The 21431-nt window shown below is 38.4% G+C and overlaps 1 protein-coding gene across 1 annotated transcript in view; it reads right to left on the bottom strand.

The window, feature by feature from the left end:
- Positions 1 to 4658: 4658 nt before the first annotated feature.
- Positions 4659 to 21431, bottom strand: part of LOC126965242 (frizzled-10-like) — a 37169-nt gene continuing 20396 nt past the window's right edge. The window contains exon 2 of the mRNA XM_050808739.1: positions 4659 to 6307. Coding sequence (XP_050664696.1) covers positions 4937 to 6307 — 1371 coding nt within the window. The 3' untranslated portion in view covers positions 4659 to 4936. The remainder of the gene's footprint in view (positions 6308 to 21431) is intronic.

Below are 21431 nucleotides of genomic sequence, written 5' to 3'. Positions count from 1 at the left end.
TTTAGTCATTATTATTCAATCATAATAATTAAGATATAAAACGAACGTGAACAAGGGGTCATCCATAAAGAACGTCACACGTTAAGAGGGAGGCAGGGGTCGACGAAGTGTGACATTGTGTGACAAGGGGCGGGGTCCCAAACTATGTGAAATCACATATTTCAAAATATAATATTTAATATCAAAGTATTACAATTATAAATTTAAATTACATATCTGATAAAGAATAACATAAAAATAGTTGCAACTTGCAACTCTGTTTTTGACATATATTGAAACGGCATTTTTTTCTTAGTTCTGCAATTTTGTGATTAACTCGTGAAACACTCAGACACGAAAACATATTATGATTTGGAGACAAATATTAAAAATACACGAGAATTGCTGCTGACAAACTGTGGTGCAGAGTTCTCTGTATATATCGCTATGTAATTTTTAATTACTAAATGATTTTAAAAAAAAATGGAACACCTTTGTTTTAGTTTCATAAATAGAAGATAGATAAGGAAGGGGGAGGGGTAAATAAAACAAGAAATTCGTGTGGCGTTATTAATGGATGGCCCCTAATATACTAACACTTTACGATAATGTTTATTTAAACATCTCAAATACTGATACAAATTTCATACGAAATTACTGTTACCGAAAGGCGCATTTTGATTAATTGTTAAAACTGTCTTTCAATGCAACATCTGTCGTTATTTAATATGTCTTGTACATTAAAGAATTTGTTTCTTTTACATTATCATAATGAATTAATGTTTAGTTCTATAATTCTATATCTCCAGTCAGGAAGCCCAAAGGGGAGATTCCATATATATATTTTATCAATCTACTTTATTTATATATGATGTTAGTTTAAAACAATATATATGTGAAATCATCTCGCGGGTTAATGTATATTTTTTACAACAAATAACGTGTTTTTTACTCTGAGCCCATATTATTCACCAAGTTTCACGATTGAAGGTCAATGCAGAGTATTTCACAGATTTTTGATTTACCCGCATTATCAAATATAGGGGTAACAAAGCCCTATCTTTTGATTGTTTTTTACTAGCTTCAATCAAGTAGTAATGGTAAGAACGGGCAAGAAAATTATTAAAAATAGTGTAAGAGAGTCCACTCTCGTGATATTTTTTATTTAAAAAGAAACCATAACAATATAAATAATGTCGGCCTATATTTCTTTCACCAATACAATATAATATATACATGTTATATTTAATTATCTCATATTAAAATAATCAAAGCCTCCAAATATTCGTAAAACAGAATTTTTTAGGGACTGCCGCGGCCTATATAAAAAATTATCACTTTGTATTTTTAAGTTTTAGTAGTTTTGGAAATCATTATTATGTTTCTACCATAGGCTTACAACATATTAGAGTATAGACAAACCAAGCGTGTGAGAGAGAAGAACATCTCTAACGGAGATACAATGAGATAGAAAAGGTAAGCGAATCTATTTTTACTGTAACGTTTGATTGACAAGTCGTAAGGGCTTTCAAATCTATGGTTGTAGTTGAAGAATATTTCAATCATTTTAATGTTGAAATTTGTTGTACCACACATAAGAACAACCTCTTGGTATGATGGAAAACGATTTAGGTAATGGCTTCTTAATTTACAAAAAATATAGACTAATTATATTTGGCTGAATGCGCTTACTGTGCAGTGCTAAAAAAAAAACAGCTGTGAATTGACACGTGACGTTGTCAAAAAATTTAGGTTATATCTAAACGTCAACAATGTTGATAAATGACCCAACCACCCAATGATACTAAGCTGCATATACTGCCAATAACAGAGGCACAGTTATTCAGATCAGAGTTCTTTTAAAAACATACAGTATGAAAAAAGCAGAAATACTGCCCCGGACCATTACTAACCAATCGACCACTGTTGAATTTAAATCTGCCAAACTTTTATTTCTTTTTAAATATAATGTTTGATTATATTCGAACGCAATAGATACATTATGTAGTCTTATTTGAAAATACCGCATTACATCAATTAATTTAAATGATTTTTATGTATATCACAGTTCACATTCCATTTTATTTATTTATAATTAATAGTCAAGTCTTGACTTATCAAATTCGACTACAATTTTGTGTATAGTATAGCAACTAATTGTTTTGTATAGAGAGTTATATATATAATGTAATGTTTAGATTTTTATTATTAAAATGTGTTGATATATTCTTGTCTTTTATTGGCTATAATATACTTATTGTTTTTTATGTTGGTCAACAAATTTACTACAGCAAACTGCTCAAAAGCAAAAAAAATTGGTGTTAAACACGTTCGAAGGTACATCGAAAATTTACTTACGCAGCGTGAAAACACAACTTCTCATTCCAACGAAGCTCGTAGTCATACTGCCAGTTGCCATGTCTCCCCCGGTCTGACTATACCCATAAACCGGAGTCTCGCACAGTTTGTTGGATAGTAATAATATGACCACTGTATGAATGCTCCCTCTGTACAAATCCTACCTGCTCTCACGCTTACCATGTTCAAATTCAAATATTTTTTATTAAAAATCACTTATTGAGCGTCAAAAACTACCATTCAAAATAGAGTGCCTCAGACCTAAGAAGAACGGGCGCAAGAAACTCTACGAGCTTTTTTATATAAAAATGTGGAGTACAATGTAATATCGTACAATCAACATTTATAATTGAAGAGCCTGAGCCATATCATGTGTTATATATATGCACCTACAAATAGTGGACCAACTCCTTTGTTAAGTACATTTAGCGGCTGAACCTACGAATCTTCTGTCACAAAACATGGTTTGAAATACTGTACACAGTCATTGAAGCCACAGGTGAGGAGATGAAGGAGAAACGCCGCCCACATTCTCTAGTAACACCAGAGGAGTTATAGGAGCAGTGCCGGTCTTTAAGAAAGATAAATAAAAATATTTTAATTATAAAAGTAGTAGAAAGTACTAAGTTTATAACAAGATTAACTAAGCAAAACGCAATATGGGGCTATAGCAAGCCACCATGATAATACGTTAAAAAAACTAATTTCAACTACACGCCAAGCCACTCTAGCACTGTCAGAGTACATAATATGGAGTATTGTTCCCATCACTGGTCTGGCGCCAGTGGCGTAGCGTGCCTTGGCGTAACCCCGTATAAAAATTTGTTGGGGCCCTTATGAAGGGTACCTAAAGATTTCTCACAAAAAAAATGTTTGCATAAAATTAAAAAAAATATTTATTCATCGTAATTATGTCACTTATTCCAAAATGTTTACAAACAATTCAAATAAAACTTCACTGTCCTTGCCTTTTTTATCGCAAGCAGCAAAAGTTGTTATTAATTTTTGATTACGCACGTCGGGGACCCCGTATAGTTGTTGCAGCAGTAGCTAGCCCCCTGTCTGGCGCACCCCGGTATCAGCACTTACCATTAGACAACGTGCAACGCAGAACTATGAACTATGCGTGAGTTGTCAGGATCCAGTTCTCTGTGAACTAGATCACTTGGCGTTGAGTAAAGACTTCATTTCATTAATATGTTTTACCGCATTTATCACGAGGAATGTTCCTACGAGCTGTTTGACCTGATTCCTGTCGCCGAATTTCCCTGGATATCTGGCGTTTCTATACAGTGTAGCTTAAGGTTTAAATAACTTTATTCTCACTAAGATCTATGTCACATGAGAAATTAACATTATTACAATCAAAGTAGGTATCTACTTACAATGATTTTCGTAGGTACAATCAGCGTCAAAAAGATAGCGTCACCGAAAGTGACCAAATAGATAGCTTCATCCAAAGTAATCAAATGTATCGGGACACCATAAACGTCATAAACAATCTCATTTGAATCCGAAAGTTCATTTTCTACAAATGTATCCATATTTTTGAACACTGGCTGGTTCTACATTTTGGCGATTTGTGTGTAGCGATATATTTGGTGCTTTGAAAGTAGCTATGTTTATGACATTTATATTGTCCCATTAAATTTGTTTACTTTGAATGACGCTATATCTATTTGGGTATTTTCGGTGTATCGATGTATATGGTAACGATGAATGTTTTGAATACAGCGGGTGACCTTTTTGACGCTGACTTTAGGTAAATAGATAAACCAACCCACTTATGTTATTGAAACGTTTCACAATTATTGAGCGTTCAAGGATCATTCTTACAAGCTATGGAAACAACCACACTTTTCTAATAGGCTGGGAACGCTACTGTGATTCCTCTGGTGTTGCAGGTGAATGTGGTCACTTAACAACTGTACGGTCGTTTGTCCTCCCCTTCTTGAGAGATTACTCTATTGTCCGTCTAACGCACAGATATGCAAGTGCAAGACATCGACAAAACACTTGAACACGAAAACAAAATAAATGTTCCCACCGGGTATCGAACCCGTAAATTGTTTCTAGTAGCAGCAATAACCAAATATCTTTACGTACAAATCCTTTGATCGAGCTATAATAATCCACTGAGCTGCACTACATACCAACCATACACGATGCAAGATCTTTATTCATAAGATCCTGTATTTACTTAGAGGTGTATAATATATTATGTCTTGTCAACTCAAACACAATTGACAAAGCAGTTTTTATGACACCCGCCAGAATTTATAATTCGGTAACACAGATGAAGCAAAAATGAAACAATGAAATCATTAAAAATCAACAGTATATTTTTATATACAATATGTACAGAAAAACACGTATCGAGAACACCTTCACAGAAGGCAACTTAAATCTAAAGTCTTTGAGACGTAACTTAACTTCTAAGTTATATATACAAACATCTGAGGAGCGTTCCGTGCTTTACCACATTATCTTCCTAACTTAAATCGTCACTTCCTATTGAGGTATAACCTCAAATCCAACACAATACATTATGTATGGAAAAGTTTTTTCTCAGCACAAGGTCCTATCAATACTTTTACGTTTACACTCTGGAGACATGAAGTGGTCTTTTATAATAAGGATGATTAGTCCTGAGTAAGGGTGGGCCGCAGCAGGGCGCCTTCCGTGGGGGGCAGAGTGCCTTCTTCCACACGATTGCTGACTTCCTGGACCACGCCCAGGCGCCCGCCGCTATCCCACACGACAACCACAGACACACTGACACTCCACTAGCACCTACAGTCACTTCCACGTCACCAGACTCTAGAGCAGCAAACAACGCTAACTTGGTCTGCGTCTCCCTATTCCGAGCTTCAATCACTTTCATTCCAGTCGCAACCGCAGCCAAAAGTAGGTACAGCAGTCCCGCAGTCGCGGCTCGTATCGCCAGTCTGCCGACTCGCTTTGCTCCGCGTGAGTCCAGAGCTCGGCGCACACGCATTATTCCTGGACAGGCGCCGAGAGCGAGAGCTACTGAAGTCACAAGTAAAGCTCCTCGGGGTACACCAATCAGCGCTGCAGCCGCGGCGTCGGACACTCCACATGTTCCAATCAGCTCATCAGCGGTCACTCTCCGCAGCGCGAGGGCTGCTGCAGTCCAGGCGCCGGCCCAACCCCACGCCACTGCATGTAGATAGGCCGCCGCGCGTTCCAACGCTTCAGTAGACCATTCGCTCGCAGCTGTCAGGTACCAGGCAACACAAGCGTTCGCGAACCAGGCGTCCGCGGCCAGAGTGAAGTAGTACGTTAGTGAGAAGAAGGCGACGCAGGTCGGCGAGGCCAGGCCGTCGACGGCGAGCGTGGAGCCCGAGCAGGACAGCAGGCGCGCTCCGAGCCAGCCGCGAGTCACGTGCGCCAGTGCGACGATGGCGTGACACGTGGCCATCCAGACCACCGGCCGCTCGGGGTAGCGGTACCGCGACGGCTCCGCGCAGAACGTCAGCAGCGCGAACGACGTCGACAGCAAAGAGAACCAGGCTAGCGTGCTCATCCATATTTCCGCCGATCTCTTCTCACTCTGCGTGTACCTTGCGTTCTGCCCGCAAGTCGGCCAGCACTCCCCCGTCGGAGCGCGGGTGTGAGCGGGCGGACAGCTGTGCTCTCTGATGTCGTGCTCGTGGAAAGGCCAGTGCGGTGGTGGCGGCGGTTCCTGTTCTAACTCGCTCGCGTTTGGTGGTCTCATGCACAATCTCCTGTCCGGTCGGAGAGGGAATGCAGAACAATCTAGAGAAACAGTTGGCGGAAGGAGTTTAATCTGTTCCTTGCAATCCTCTACTACTTTCTCGCAGACAGTTCTGCACGCGCTGATAGTGCCCGAGACTTGCTCCGAGCAGAGCGGGGCGAACGCCGAACATAGCAGAAAGCGAGCGTGCACAGAGCATTCGCTCTTGAGAATCCCAGCAAACAGCGATACCTGCAACAAAGGAAACAAACTATTAATACCTCTTGAAGTAAAACAAATTTCATTCACATCGTCGGCCTATTGATGTTCAATAAAAACAAACATTTTAAGACTCCTTCACTGCTCAAATATCAAATGTTTATCCGAGCAAATAAATACAACTAAGTACCGGGAATCGGACAACTCAATGGATTACTAAAAGTAAACAAATTCCACCATTGAACGGATATTTATACAACAATGTGCCCTTTTCCATTGGGATAAGGTTCTATTCATAACGAACGATGCATCCGAATATGGTATCTGTATCAATAGAAACCCTCGTATATGATCCAAAGTGATCTTTAAACAGCGCGCTAGGTTAAGGCGAAGTACAAATTATACTCAACTGGAATTACTTAAGGAGTTGTTACAACCGAACTATTTTGTTAATCCATTGTTTGTATACGTGACCCTATAATATTCAAAGTATTGTTCATGTAAGTATATATAATATATTCAAATTTAAAGGAAATCAAGATATTATAGGATACACTTAACACAGTAATGTTTTGGCAAGAGCTAAAAATGGGCATGATTCTTAGTTCACTATAAAAAAAATGCGATAAATTTAAAGTTCGGTATAACTAAACAATTTTTTATTTCGATTTTTTTTATAAATATTTTCAAATAATAGAACCTCTTCGAAAAGTTAAGATATTACAGAAAGATTAATTTTAAATAGTTTGTTTTTTAATAAATCAATGAATTAGATAGCATGTGTTTCAGAAGTATCGTTACAAGAAAGTACCTAGAAACCTTATTAAATAAAAAAACCTGTTACAATTGAATAAGGCGCTATCTATTATGTAACAAAAAGTCTCTCTTTTATTTGAACTTTATTTCATTTGTTGATTTCAAAGTTATCAAAACACTTTTTACATCTAAAACCATGCCACCCCTTAACAAATTATCTTCAATATAAAGCCGAACTACATTCTAAAGCTTTTTCGTCCGCAAACACCGGTGTTTGTTAACAAACGAAACGGTTTTTTGTAGAAAATAATGAAGAACTCTCGCTGCGTCGAGTGCAGTCTACCGTTGCATTCGAGATGGGATTATGTTCCGATATTTAAGAGCTTATTGTTTCCTATTATTTGTTGAAACTTACACCCGGATTAAATGTGGCATTCAGAAGTTTTTAAAAGGGTGGCTAATAATACGAATTTATTGATATTTAAGGCACACAAAAAGGTGGATAATATGAAGTACCAAGTTTCCTTATTGTTAATATTTTACAAGACATTATACAAGCAAACAATACCACAATAAAAGAGTAACTAGTACACGTTATAATAATAAGTTAATTGTATGAACAATCGAATCAAATAACAACTAGTACCTACACAAAATAATAATTATTTACTACCTACTCCTAAAAAATTCCTACTCTAAATTAATAAAATATTTTATTAAACTGTGGAGCTATTCTTATTAATATTATTACATCTATATTATATAGTGAAAATGGTCTTTATTTGAGGCTTAATCACCTAAGCCACTGATCGTATCGACATGAAACTACCACCATTCGATGAGAAATTTATATTAGATTGTTTATGGCTACTTATTTTTAGAATTCCAACGTGCCTTCATTAATTTATTTCCTTTAAAAATTCGCGCAGTAAACGAGCGGGAACTGCTAGTTACTAATATAATTGTTTTGAGTTTAGGCGGTGACCGTTGGTCGGGCTGAATATATTTTTCATCATCATCACAATATGAGAGGAGTTATAATCGTATACCTAATTTAAGTTTTAAATGAGGTGTTCTTCAAAATAGAGCATTTATTATTAAAAGGTAACAATATAGTTGCGTCCTAACACATGATTCACAGATACAATAATAAACCAAAAAGAAAAATCAAATGTATACCAGTCACAAACGCAAACATTCACAGAAATAACTAATTTGATTATACGCATTGATGCAAAAGATGTAAACAAACATCAATGTTGATATATCAATGCAATAATCTTGTTCGTAACCGCTATTTTAAAACGGGCTCTGCATTTTATTAATTACTTAAATCTTTTAATCACATGCATTGTGGAGATTTGAAAATACGCTTTTGAAAATGGTCTACAAGAAAAAAATGGGAATCTCTGGTGTACTTATATGTTACGGGTAATGCTAAAAAGGTTGAGTAGACTTAGATTTACCCGGGTATAACAAGTACACCGAGATGTATACGGTTAAACGCCGAATACAAATTAATGTTGCTTAAATTTTCGGACCAAAGCAACGCAACACAAAGCGCTTGGGTAATAAACACCTACTAGTTGTACCCGGGAAACCTTAGTTTATTTGTTTATGACAGTAAGAAACGAGCAGGATGTTCAGCTAATGGTAATTGAAACGCCCCATTAAAATGCAGTGCCGCTTAGGATTCTTGAAAAATCCAAAAGTTTTGAGCGGCACTATTATTGCGCTCGTCACCTTGAGATATTAGATGATGAGTCTCGTTTGCGAAGTAATTTCACTAGCTACGGCGCTCTTCAGACCGAAACACAATAATGTATACACATTACTGCCTCACGGCAAAAATAAGTGCCGTTTTGCTACCTATAATCTAGCCATCATGCTGTGCAAAGGAGCCTCCCACTGGTAAACTTACTTAACATTCTACTAGCATTACCCGTAACATATACACTACTCAGTCATCAAGCAAGTCAGACTTACAGCAGACAGACCAAGTCAACCATCTAGCTGAGCGCAAAAACACGAAAAAAAATCGCAAATTTTGTCCTTTAAACGAATTATATTAGCTGAATTGATTAGCAATTCAATATATAAGTAAACACAAGCGAATAAAGGACGTTAGCCATCCAGTCGACCTTGCCTTTCAGGACGGTCCCGACTGGTTTTTGTGAAGGCATCAATGCGAAGAGGGAAACGCGCCCTTGCAGTCCTTTCACGGGCTACAGAATACGTACCGAATGGATTTTTTGCTCAAGAGAACGGACCACTAAAAGGGTAATTGAAAACACATCGCCATCGGCAGAGATGCGATTTTTGAAATGAAACATCTTTAGAATCGTTGTGATTTGAAACTCGATGAAACGAAAAAGCGAGACGATAGAGACACAAAGAGGCACATGTGTATGATTCAGCAGGCGAGAGCGAGAACGTGTACGTTCTCAGTCTTTAAATTATGTATGTATATAATATATTTAATATAATAAGTAATAATACAATAAGTAATTATATACTTTTATTTATTATTATATTTATACACACATATTTTTTAACAAAAACTGTTATATTATGTGTAATGTAATATTAGAAGTTTATTAAGAACTATTCAAGAATCGGTCGAAAAGTCGTACGATTTCTATTAATTGTAAGACTCAAAAGTCGATTAAAATCGGTTATTATACTATACATCTGTATTCTTATTAAAATAATAATAACATTAGTTTCGGAATTATTGTTGATAAAATTTGCCATACATTCAAATATTTATAAAAATATACGATAGTTACAATGAAAACAAAATTAATGTCATTTATAATGCAAATTAATGCAACAACGCAAGCTTTAATCTTTTTTTTGCCTCAGTTTGTCTATCTAGTGTTCGAATTTAAGTAAACTTATTGCTGTAGTGTTGCGGTCAATATACGCAGTGGCTCGTCTTAAAAAAAACAACACAATCTTGTGTAGGCCGCCCCTATTCGTTTGCTTTGTGAGGAAATGATCCGAGCAATACAGCCAGCTGTGCGCTTTGATCTGTTCTCTCCACGGAACAGTGCAGATGGCGCTGCAGTCCTTTTAAGAGCCGTGTACACCGAGCGTAAGATATTTATGACGGTACTAATTAATGTCTAATTAACTTGAAAAAATTTACAGCTTGCTCTATTTAATTTCATACATAATTTTATTCATAAAATACAAATAAAATATCGAAATCTAAAGTAATCCATGTGACTATTTTCCACAAAACCACAAACAATTTTTTTCGTAATACAAAAAAAGGTTATGTTAGTCGAATTTATCGGAACAAGCGTTACCTAGCCGAACGTGACAACAGATTCTGTTTTTCAGGCAGTTATGAATGCTAAAAATCAAAAATTAAAAACCAAACACTAGCGAACGATATTTTAAGCAGGTTTTTTTATATTTTACGACTTTTTTATATGTATAGGACATTAAACGAAGATTGTACACATACATAATATATAAAATGAAAAGAATGTTTATTTTTCAAAACGAGTAACATTGTACTAAGCACAGCTATGCAGTTTTTTTTAAATTTACAGTACTTTATCACTGTGGAAAGAACGTTACAATTTCATAGTTTACATTTTTTTCCATTTTCGAAAAAAAAAATCACGTCTTGTATATGGGTTTTAATTTTCTGGACTCTAAAGCAGCACTATTTGAAAAAACAAATTCAAATAATTTTTAAACAAAACTACAAAATTTAGCGTGTATACAGCGCTCGATTGCAGCGAGCTCATCTACACGAATGAAACCAAATTACATTTTTGTTTTCCTATGATATGAATCCTCTAAGTAGGTTTCTACTCACGGACTAGTAAAAAAAGGACTCCGCGCCGTGATATTATGTGAAGCTCCTTTATGCTAGTGTGTGTGCGGTTACAGGGTATACCAGTTACACAATTTTTTCTCCCTTAAATAATCATATATCCGGAAATACTTTTATAGTATTGTTTTACACTTTATCACAACGCACGACGGCATTTTTAAAATATTTTATTGCGATGCAAACTGATCTGTCACAGACGATGGCAAATCTCATAAAGGCGGCCGATCGGCTTCTAAGTGTGTGCGTGGAGCTATGTGTTTACCGGCTTGTTTTGGTGCCTCACTGTTATGTAAGGTGACACGGAGTCCTTATTTTTTTAATCGTCCGTGGTTTGTAGATGTATATGATACACAATATCAGGGGCGTGCATTGGTTTTCTTTCAAGGTAGGCACTGTAAATCTAACTAATAATTGAGCTTTGGTATATGCAAAGATTGCTTACCGTAGGTATTTAGTATGCAGCGTAAGGAAAAATTTTATGAGTCAATGTTCAAAGTTAATAGAAGTTATAAAATAAATAAATTTAAACTAAATCAACTTTAACACTAGTGCTATATTTATTTAGGTTCATAACGCGGTAGGCACTGCCTATATAATATGTGCACGCTCCTGTACAATATTATATTGATATGCATAATATTTTCAAGTAAACTAGAATTATATGTCACATGTTCTTCAAAACAGAGCAATTAACTTGAAGCACGAACAAACATTAGCAAAGACACGTAAATTACCGGCGCGCGCGGCTGTTTTGATCATCACCGGCTTGGTCCTTTGAAGCCGCCGTCAATTCACGCCTCTATCTTATCGAGTAAGCGCACTAAAGGCCACAAACCTATATCTGTTAATATCATTTGTGCGTTTATCGTTACATTATTTTTATATCGGTGGCATGTGGATGAGGAAGATAACATGAAATATGTTTTTTTTTTAAATTTCACGTCAACGTTGAACCGAGAAATGCAGCCGTGTAAAACACCTTTTTTCTTTTGTTTAGTGACCAATGCAGAACCAATAGAATTTTATTTTATAAGATGTCGTGAAAGCTATTTTTATCAGCATTTAAAGCGCAAATTGACTTTTCGTGGTATTTATGTATATTTCTTGGAGCTCTTTTGGGCAGTTCGTTAATGTATTCTGTATTGACATGACGTATTAGGTAACTGACAGTTCTCTTCCTATATTTGTTAGTAATTTTTGTTTAAGTACTATTTGTGATTTATTTACAGAAGCACTTCATGCTATGCCCAGCGCGACAATACGACATCCACTATCCGCTACAGCAAAAAACTGACAAAACTTGACAAAATAATGAATTATTACTAACTAAGCAAATAAATTAACCTTAATATTAATTAACAAATAGATATGAAGTATTGATGACATAAGTTTTCCAAGCTACATAAGAATTCTAAACAAAAAAAAAACTAATGAAGAGCACTCAAGTAGAAATGTTCTTATAAATATTTAGTGTGCTCACAATATTCTCTTAATATATATAAATGCAGTGTCCTGATGTTTGGATTCCCATCAACTCCTAAACTAATGAACGGATTTTAATTGGGATTACTTCCTGGAGTGCAGTTTAGTCCAACTCGAGAGGACTTCTGTGGGAAGGGCACCACAACTCGCCAATGTCACGTTTCAGTAGACCACCAAGCTCAGAGTGTGTCATTTGATCGGTGTTTATTGACGCATGGTTTGACAGTTCCGCTGTGAAACATTTTCATTATAACAACAGGGAGCATATTTAACGAAATAATTCTTGATGTTATGAAATATCATTGACACATTCATAAAAAAACAGTACTTATATTATTTATTATGTACAGACTACAGATCAACGCCTGTCTGGTCAGCAAGTAATATAATATATATTTTAGGTCGATATCTCGATTACATGAGTCATACAGACCCTAGAAATTGATTGTCATAGAAAAGCCTAGAAATTTTTCTACGTTTAAAAGTTGTCTTAAATAGGATATCATTAAAAATATGTACGTAACATTAACATTGTGTAAATGGCGTTTAATTTAGCTCGTAATAATGCGCGATATAATGAAAGCTATTAAAGTCGCAAATGTTCAGATGTTCGCTTTGATGTGGCCGCCGCGGCCCGCGCTCGCTCGTAATTACACTTTGGAATTACAGTTCAATTATAAGAAACGTTAATGCTTTGATCTTAAAATAGACGCGATAGTTCACCGCTCCGTGGCTATGTTAAGTCTTTTTCACAAAAGAAGCGTGAATATATATATTTTTCGAAACTGCGCAGTTTGTGCAGTCAAGCAATCGTTATAATTTACTTTCATTACTCTGTTTACTGTTATAAACCAGAATGACAGATAAGAATAACGATGTAAGTTGTCAATGTCAGTTGTTGGATTTTCGCGGTTTTTTAACGTTAAGTTCCTTGTGTATGTATCCCTTAATCTTGCAGGGTATGTGAAATTAATAATAAATGTTTTCTTAGTTCGTTTTTTGACAAGGGGATGTCTGTTCAGAAATTAAGAAAATAAAAGCTGGAGTGCCTCAGGGAAGTGTATTAGGTCCGGTCCTGTACCTACTTTACACAAATGACATTCCTCAAATAGAAAACGCTGTTGCGACCTTTGCTGATGATACTGCTCTAATGGGCGTGAGTTGTAACCATAAAGAGGCAGCAGAGAAAGTTCAAATAGCGGTAAACACAGTAGTTAAGTGGACTAAAAAATGGAGAATTAAACTTAATGAAAGTAAATCTGTTCATGTAAACTTTAGTAATTTAGTTTCAGTTTACATTAATAATAAAATAGTACCATACGAAAATACAGCTAAATATCTGGGCATGACTCTTGATGCAAAGCTTCGCTGGAAGGCTAACCTGAAGAAAAAAAGAGAACAATTAGAACTTCGTTTTAAAAATATGTACTGGCTTCTAGGAAGACACTCTAAGATACAAAATAAAGTTTTATTGTACAAGCAAGTCCTTATGCCTGTATGGACTTATGGGATCCAGCTCCACAACTGCACCAAACAAACAAATATTGAAATCATACAACGCTTCCAGAATAAAGTATTGAGGGACATTGTGAACGCACCTTGGTACATTCGAAACAGCGAACTCCATCGGGACCTTAACATTGAGTTTGTTGACAAAGTTATCCAAAAATTTGCTGAAGCTCATCTACATAGACTTGAACATCACGTGAACGTCGCGGCAATCCAGCTCCTTGACAACACTGATATAGTAAGAAGACTAAAACGAACAAAACCTTTTGAGTTAGTGTAGTGCTAGTGAATTAGTGTAATACAATATAAAAATAGTGATATTATAAAAGGCACATAAACAAAGTGACTTCCCCTTAATAGAGACATTAAGAAATGTGTTAATGGACACATTCTTAGTTTAATCTATCTAGCAGTCTAAGTTAAAGTTGAATTACTTATTAGTCTAAGTTAAGGCTAAGTTGTAATGCAAGTGGGGCAACATTATTATAACTACACTCAGCGGCACAATTAACCGCCCACCCTTTTAAAGTGGCAAATTTTGATGTTATCGCAGTTGTAAGTTATTGGGCATAAATAAGTCAAGTGTGAAAGAAATGTAGTGACGAAAAAATTACAAACTACCCACTTAACTTTGGTTTTTTACGCATAAGTTGTGAATAGGATAAATATAGAACTTCGTCTCATTATCGTTATCGTTGCCATACTGCTTACATTGCTTCAGTGGCATTAAAAGTAAAAAATTTGAGTTTGTTTTGGTTTCGTAACTTAAAGCTAGTGTTTGGACATCACAAACATGCCATTTGATGCTAATTCAGTGGCGAGAGCCGTCGCTCTTATCGACGAAGGGTTTAGTCAGCGTAACGTGGCGCGGAAGCTTGGTGTCGCACGTACCACCTTAAGGGATGCAGTGAAACGGTTTCGGGAAACTGGCTCTTATGAGCGAAGACCATGACAGGGCCGAAAAAGATGCACCTCCGCTCCTGACGACCGATTTCTTGTGACCAATGTTCTAAGAAATCGGTTCACTACAGCTGATGAGGCACGAAACCAACTTCGTGAGGTTCGCAATGTTTAAGTGAGTGAAAGAACAGTGAGAAAAAGACTAGGAGAGAATGCCCTTGGAGCTTTTCGACCTTTGTAGGCCACCGGAGAGAAAGACTTCGTTTTTCCCGAGAGCACGCCGAATGGAATATGAAACAATGGAAGAATGGAAGACGAGACAAGAATATGCTTGCACGGTCCTGACGGACGCCAGCGTGTATACAGACGCAAGAATGAAAGGTTTGCACCATGTACTGTTGTGGAAACAGTAGGTTACCAAGGTGGCTCTATCATGATATGGGGCGGCATTACTTAGGAAGCACGCACGGACTTGGTTATCTTCGAAAGAGGTGGAATAAATCCTCAGAGGTATGTAACAGAAGTGTTGGAACCTCATGTAATGCCATTTGCTCCATTTATTGGCGAAGATTTTTTATTGATGCAGGACAACGCTCGCCCCCACGTTGCTAGAGTTGTAACCGCGTACCTGGATACCGTCGGCATTCGAAAATTAACATGGCCATTCCGGAGCCCAGATTTAAATACTATTGAACACATATGGGACAATTTAAAAAGACGTGTTCGAAGCCGCATACCAGCTCCAACCACCATAGATGAATTAAAACAATCCGTGATTGAGGAGTGGCAGAACATTCCACAACAACAGATCAAAGATGTCATCGACAGCATGCCAAACCGTTTGATGGAAGTCATGAGGGCTAGAGGTGGAAATACGCACTATTAGAATTCATTTATTCAGCAGATTTTTTATTTTTAAGCCATTTCATCACATTTGTTAATTTACGGTCAAAGTGTTTTTCAGACTTTTTTATAAATAAACGTAATAATTAAAAACAATATTATCTTTCATTTTACATCAATATACCTACGTTATAAAATAACATTCACAAATAAGGCCACAATTTTTTTTTAGCCAAAATCGTAAAAAGTCAAGGTGGGCGGTTAATTGTGCCGCTGAGTGTAGTTCGTTTTTTAAAGACAAGCTATTTTCCAAAAATTGCAAAACGGTTGCTAATAATATTATCCTCCGATCTGCTTTCATAATTTAATATAAATATCCGAACGACCGAGCCTTGCTCGGATTTTTAAGAATGTACAAAACTTGAACAAAAAGAAAAACTAATAGGACATCTGGATTCGAACCGGGGTCTTCTGCTTTCCGGATCACCCAATGTCCCATCTGAGCTATAATAGTCTTGTATATAGTGGCGAAATTTACCTTTGTATTCTAATGTTATTGTAGCTGTTTCTCATTCAAACATGGATAAAACTATTTTTTTTAAATTGAAACCTAGCTAGATCGATTTATCACCCCCGAAATCCCCTGCATACTTAATTTTATGAAAATCGTTGGAGCCGTTTCCGAGATTCAGATTATATATATATAAACAAGAATTGCTCGTTTAAAGATATAAGATAAATTCAAAGTATGTCAAAAATTGCATCTATTTATTTATTTATTCACTCCTCCCTTTCGTCTTGACATTGTTATATTTATCCGGATACTGTTAAGAATTTTGGAAACAAAATAATTGGACACGAGTTAACTTAGATTTTATCAAATTGGATGTTGCACTTGGCGTGTTAAAATTCAAAATTTGTTTAATTTATACCATATTTTAAGAGATACAAAAGGTTGCAATATCCATTCTTGCTTCCAATAAAACGAACAATCTGAAATTATCTATACTTCCTCTAATAAAGCCTCAAAAAGAACCTTTATGCATCATAAGATCCACAGTCACAGAAACATATACTCTATCTCGTTACATTACGGGTGGTTTTCGGACGTCGGCTAGAGATTGGTCACGATCAAGGCTTTGATTACGAATTGGTCATGCAGGGGTTGTGAAGGCTTGTGAAGGAGGCCGCCGAAACCGGCACTAATGCGGGAGTTATTATTACATAAAGTGTATTCCATGAACTCATGTTCCATGAGACATTGTAATCGAAGGTTATCGGAAAAGGGATGTTGCTTCGATCTTTTCCAGGTCATTTACATGTGTGGTAACTCATGACTTTTCCTCATAGATCCAAAATCTATTTAAACGGATGGACATCACGCGGTACAATCGTACATGATATAACACACTAAATACTTCATAGTATACTTTATGTACCACATAGCATGCTTTAATTATTTCAAAGGATTGACAATTTAAGAGTTAATATGAACTACCTATCTATTATTATTTTTACTATAAAAATCACTTTCTTAATGACACCACAGATTGGAATTGGACCGACCGCCCTGAAATTTTACTGTACGATATTAAATTGTAATATTTTTATGAAAAAAAAGAAGCATGCTCAGTTTCTTGCGCCCATTCTTCTCAGGTCTGAGGCATACTTTTTTGAATGGGGTAGTTTTTGATTTCAATAAGTGACATCATATCATAAAATATTTGAATTAGAATTTTTGTTAATTTAAATTTATGTGCTTACTGCTAGATTAGCAATAAACTTTGGCAACAATTCTGTAAAGATGTTACATGTATGTAGATAACCCTATTTGAGTTATGGTATGATTCTTTGACTTGTGATATGTCTACGGGATGTTGAAACCACTGTTAGCTCAACCGTACACCGTGTAGACTTCATTATCTGAACTTGATAACGTGGCGCCATTTTGTTGACAACCTTCATCCAAGAATAAATTAAAAATATCCCGCATTTTGGGAGTATTTTACTAGATGAACAGTTTATAAGAGTCAGGCCAATAACAGACAAGACCAATGACATGGATGACAGCGGTGAACGGATTCTAGGTGATAGTTTTTATTTGTTAACCGACTTCAAATAAAGAGTATAGTCTCAATTCGGCTGTATTTTGTTTTATATTTGTAACCTCAGAACTTTCGACTGGGTGAACTGATATTGTTGATTATTTCGTTATTTTTGGAGTCGGTGAGATGTGCTTGTGTCGCACGCGTGACGTGACGAGGCGAGAACGGGGCCGCAGTTAAGGGATATTTGTATCCTAGGTTGTTTAGTAATTTTAACAAATAAAAACTTATTTTATTCATAAATCAATTATACAAATACGCTATTCTTTTTAAAGTGAATCAAATATCGTCTCGAAACTTTTTCGTCTGTGTGTTGCATGTCGCGTGACGGTCGGGCGGAGCTTATAGTTCGCAGCAGCTGACCGTGTAGTGTATAGACAATATGTATTACTCATTTGTGCCAATGCTCCACGCTATTTTGTTTGTTTCTATAATTTCCCATTATCAGTCCAATTTTCCAAGTATAAAATTAAGATTGATAATTTTCATACCTTTAATGGAATATTATTCCAAATTTTTTTAGTTAAATGTCTATAATGTGAAAATATATTTATTGAATCAAAATTATTCTAAAGCAGCACAGTAATAATCTTTAAGTGCGCTGTAATGTAAATGTACTACAGTAAAGAAACCTTGAATTACAAAGAGTAGTAACGCGAGTCAATAAAGCGCGTTATTTCGGGGGACTGTAAATCATAGCATCTGTAGCTTATCAGCTGGCGGGGCGCGTGTGTCGGCGTGTAGCGAATCTCAATCAACTGTCAATAAACATTCGAGCGGAGAGCGGATCACTCAGCACTCACTGCTTGTCTGTTTCCTGCAGTACTATTCACGTAATTTGAAAATCGTTGACGTTAAGTACCGATCATGTACACGTTTCGTTCTAGATTGGTGTCCTATCCCCAGAAAGTTAACTGAACCCATTATCACACCAATATTGTTTTACCGAATCTAATAATAAACGTCATTGCTATTTTAGGATCCTTTAAGTTGTCAACTGAACCAAACGTAAATTATTTTCAGAATATGCATTAGGAGGGTACCGGCTCTTGTAGAGCCGGAGAATCCCTCCCCGAGCTTTCGCGCTCGGGCTGCCCCTCGTATTCTGGGGAGGGCACAGTACCGCGTATGTCACAGGACAAACAGGGCAGCAACACCACGGCACCCCGCTCCACGCTTAATGTGGACTTTTGTAACATCCGGGGAATTCACTCCAACTTAAACGCCGTCCACCACCACCTTGAGACGGCGCAGCCGGCCTTGTGTTTCCTTACGGAGACGCAGATATCTCGACCTAGCGATACGTCATATTTAACGTACCCCGGGTACAAAATTGAGCATAATTTCATGCCTCATGCCGGGGTATGTGTGTACGTTAGAGAGGATATCTGCTGTCGCCGTCTCGGCAATTTTGAGGGTAGGGGCCTGTCTACTCTCTGGCTCCGCGTAGATTTAGAGGACCGCGTCCGCATTTATGCGTGTGTCTACAGGTCCCATAGTGGTAACGCAGAAACGGATCACCTCATGGGCTGCGTTCAAGCGGCATTTGATGACGTGCTTGCTCAGATCCCCTCCGCTGAAATCGTAGTCTTGGGTGATTTCAACGGGCACAATGCCGAATGGCTTGGATCACGTACCACAGACTACGCAGGGCGATCTGTGCATAATTTTGCATTGGCGTATGGTCTGTCCCAACTGGTTGAGTCGCCGACGCGGCTCCCGGATGTGGATAGCCACATGCCGTCCTTATTAGATCTTCTGCTGACTACACATCCCGATGGTTACCAGGTCTCTGTCGACGCCCCTCTCGGAACGTCCGACCATTGCCTGGTCAGGAGTGTAGTGCCTATCCAACGCCAACGTCGCAGACCACCAGCGACCCGCCGCGTTTGGCACTACAAGTCAGCAGATTGGGATAGGATGCGTTCCTTTTTTGCATCCTACCCTTGGGGCAGGGTTTGTTTCCTTTCGGATGATTCTAGTGCCTGCGCCGTTGCAGTAGCCGATGTGATACTGCAGGGCATGGATATTTTTATACCAAGCTCTGTAGTACCGATCGGTGGCAGATCACAGCCCTGGTTCGATGCGTCAGTTAAAGCAGCATCTGACTGCAAAAAACAGGCGTATCGAACTTGGGTTGCGGCGCTGGGCTCAAAGGATCCGAACTGCAAAGTTCTGAAGAGGAAATATAACCGTGCCTCCAGATTTTTTAAGCGGCAAATCGCCCGTGCGAAATGAAGCACGTCGTCAAAATTGGCGAGCAGCTTTCCAGTTACCCGACCGGAATCAGACACCCTGGCCCATACGGCAAAAGAGAAAACCATCCCGCGGCGTCAGAGCTCCATGCCTGAAGTACAGTTCCGACAGAAAACTGTTAGGCGAGCTCTGTTTTCGTTGGACGTCAGGAAGTCGAGCGGGCCGGATGGCATTTCTCCAATCGTGCTTAGAACGTGTGCCCCTGAGTTGACGCCGGTGCTAACGCGTTTATTCCGGCACTCTTATTCAAAAGGCGTAGTCCCTGATTCATGGAAGTCAGCCCTTGTCCATCCGATCCCAAAAAAAAGGAGACAGTTCGGATCCGGCAAACTACAGGCCTATTGCTATTACCTCCCTACTCTCCAAAATTATGGAGAGCATAATTAACCGCCAGCTCTTGGTATACCTTGAGGGTCACCAGTTGATCAACGACCGGCAGTACGGCTTTCGCCATGGTCGGTCGACTGGCGATCTTCTGGTATACCTAACACACAGATGGGCGGCGGCTATTGAAAGCAAGGGGGAAGGCCTGGCAGTTGGTCTGGATATAGCGAAGGCCTTTGATCGTGTATGGCACAAGGCGCTCCTCGCAAAACTTCCATCATTTGGGCTTCCCGAGAGCTTATGCAAGTGGACCTCCAGCTTCCTCACTGGGCGCAGCATACAGGTCGTTATCGACGGTTATTGCTCGAATCCCAAGCCCGTGAACGCTGGAGTGCCCCAAGGCTGTGTGCTATCTCCCACGCTGTTTCTTCTGCATATCAATGATATGTTGGACACCGCCAACATGCATTGCTATGCAGACGACAGCACTGGTGATGCCGTATACACGGGCCATGCAGGTCTCTCTCGGGAAAACGTCGACCAGTGCCGGGTGAAACTTGTGTCTTCTATCGAGTCCTCTCTCGAGAAGGTCGCGGAATGGGGTAAGTTGAACCTTGTCCAATTTAACCCCCAGAAGACTCAAGTTTGCGCGTTTACCACTAAAAAAACCCCATTTGCCGTATCACCGCTCTTCGAGAACACTTCCCTTAAAGCCTCGCCTAGTATCGGAATACTGGGTCTCGAAATCTCGAGCAATTGCCAATTCCGTGGCCATCTGGAGGGCAAAGCCAAACTGGCTTCAAAGAAACTGGGCGTCATAAATAGAGCACGGCAATACTTCAAGCCGGCCCACATTCTAGCGCTCTACAAAGCGCAGGTCCACATGGAGTATTGCTGTCATCTCTGGTCTGGCGCAGCCCAGTATCAGCTCGATCCATTTGACCGCGTGCAACGCAGAGCAGCTCGAATTGTCGGGGACCCAGTACTCTGTGAACGGCTGGATCACTTGGCGTTGCGTAGAGACGTCGCTTCATTGTGTGTCTTCTACCGCATTTATCACGGGGAGTGTTCCGAAGAGCTGTTCAACCTGATTCCTGCCGCCGAATTTCACCTTCGCACGACACGCCAC

This window comes from Leptidea sinapis, chromosome 7 (genome assembly GCF_905404315.1).
Source record: "Leptidea sinapis chromosome 7, ilLepSina1.1, whole genome shotgun sequence".
Classification (NCBI taxonomy): Eukaryota; Metazoa; Arthropoda; class Insecta; order Lepidoptera; family Pieridae; genus Leptidea; species Leptidea sinapis.
The sequence above is the reverse complement of the archived record's forward strand: the minus strand, read 5'-3'. Positions and strand labels throughout refer to the sequence as shown.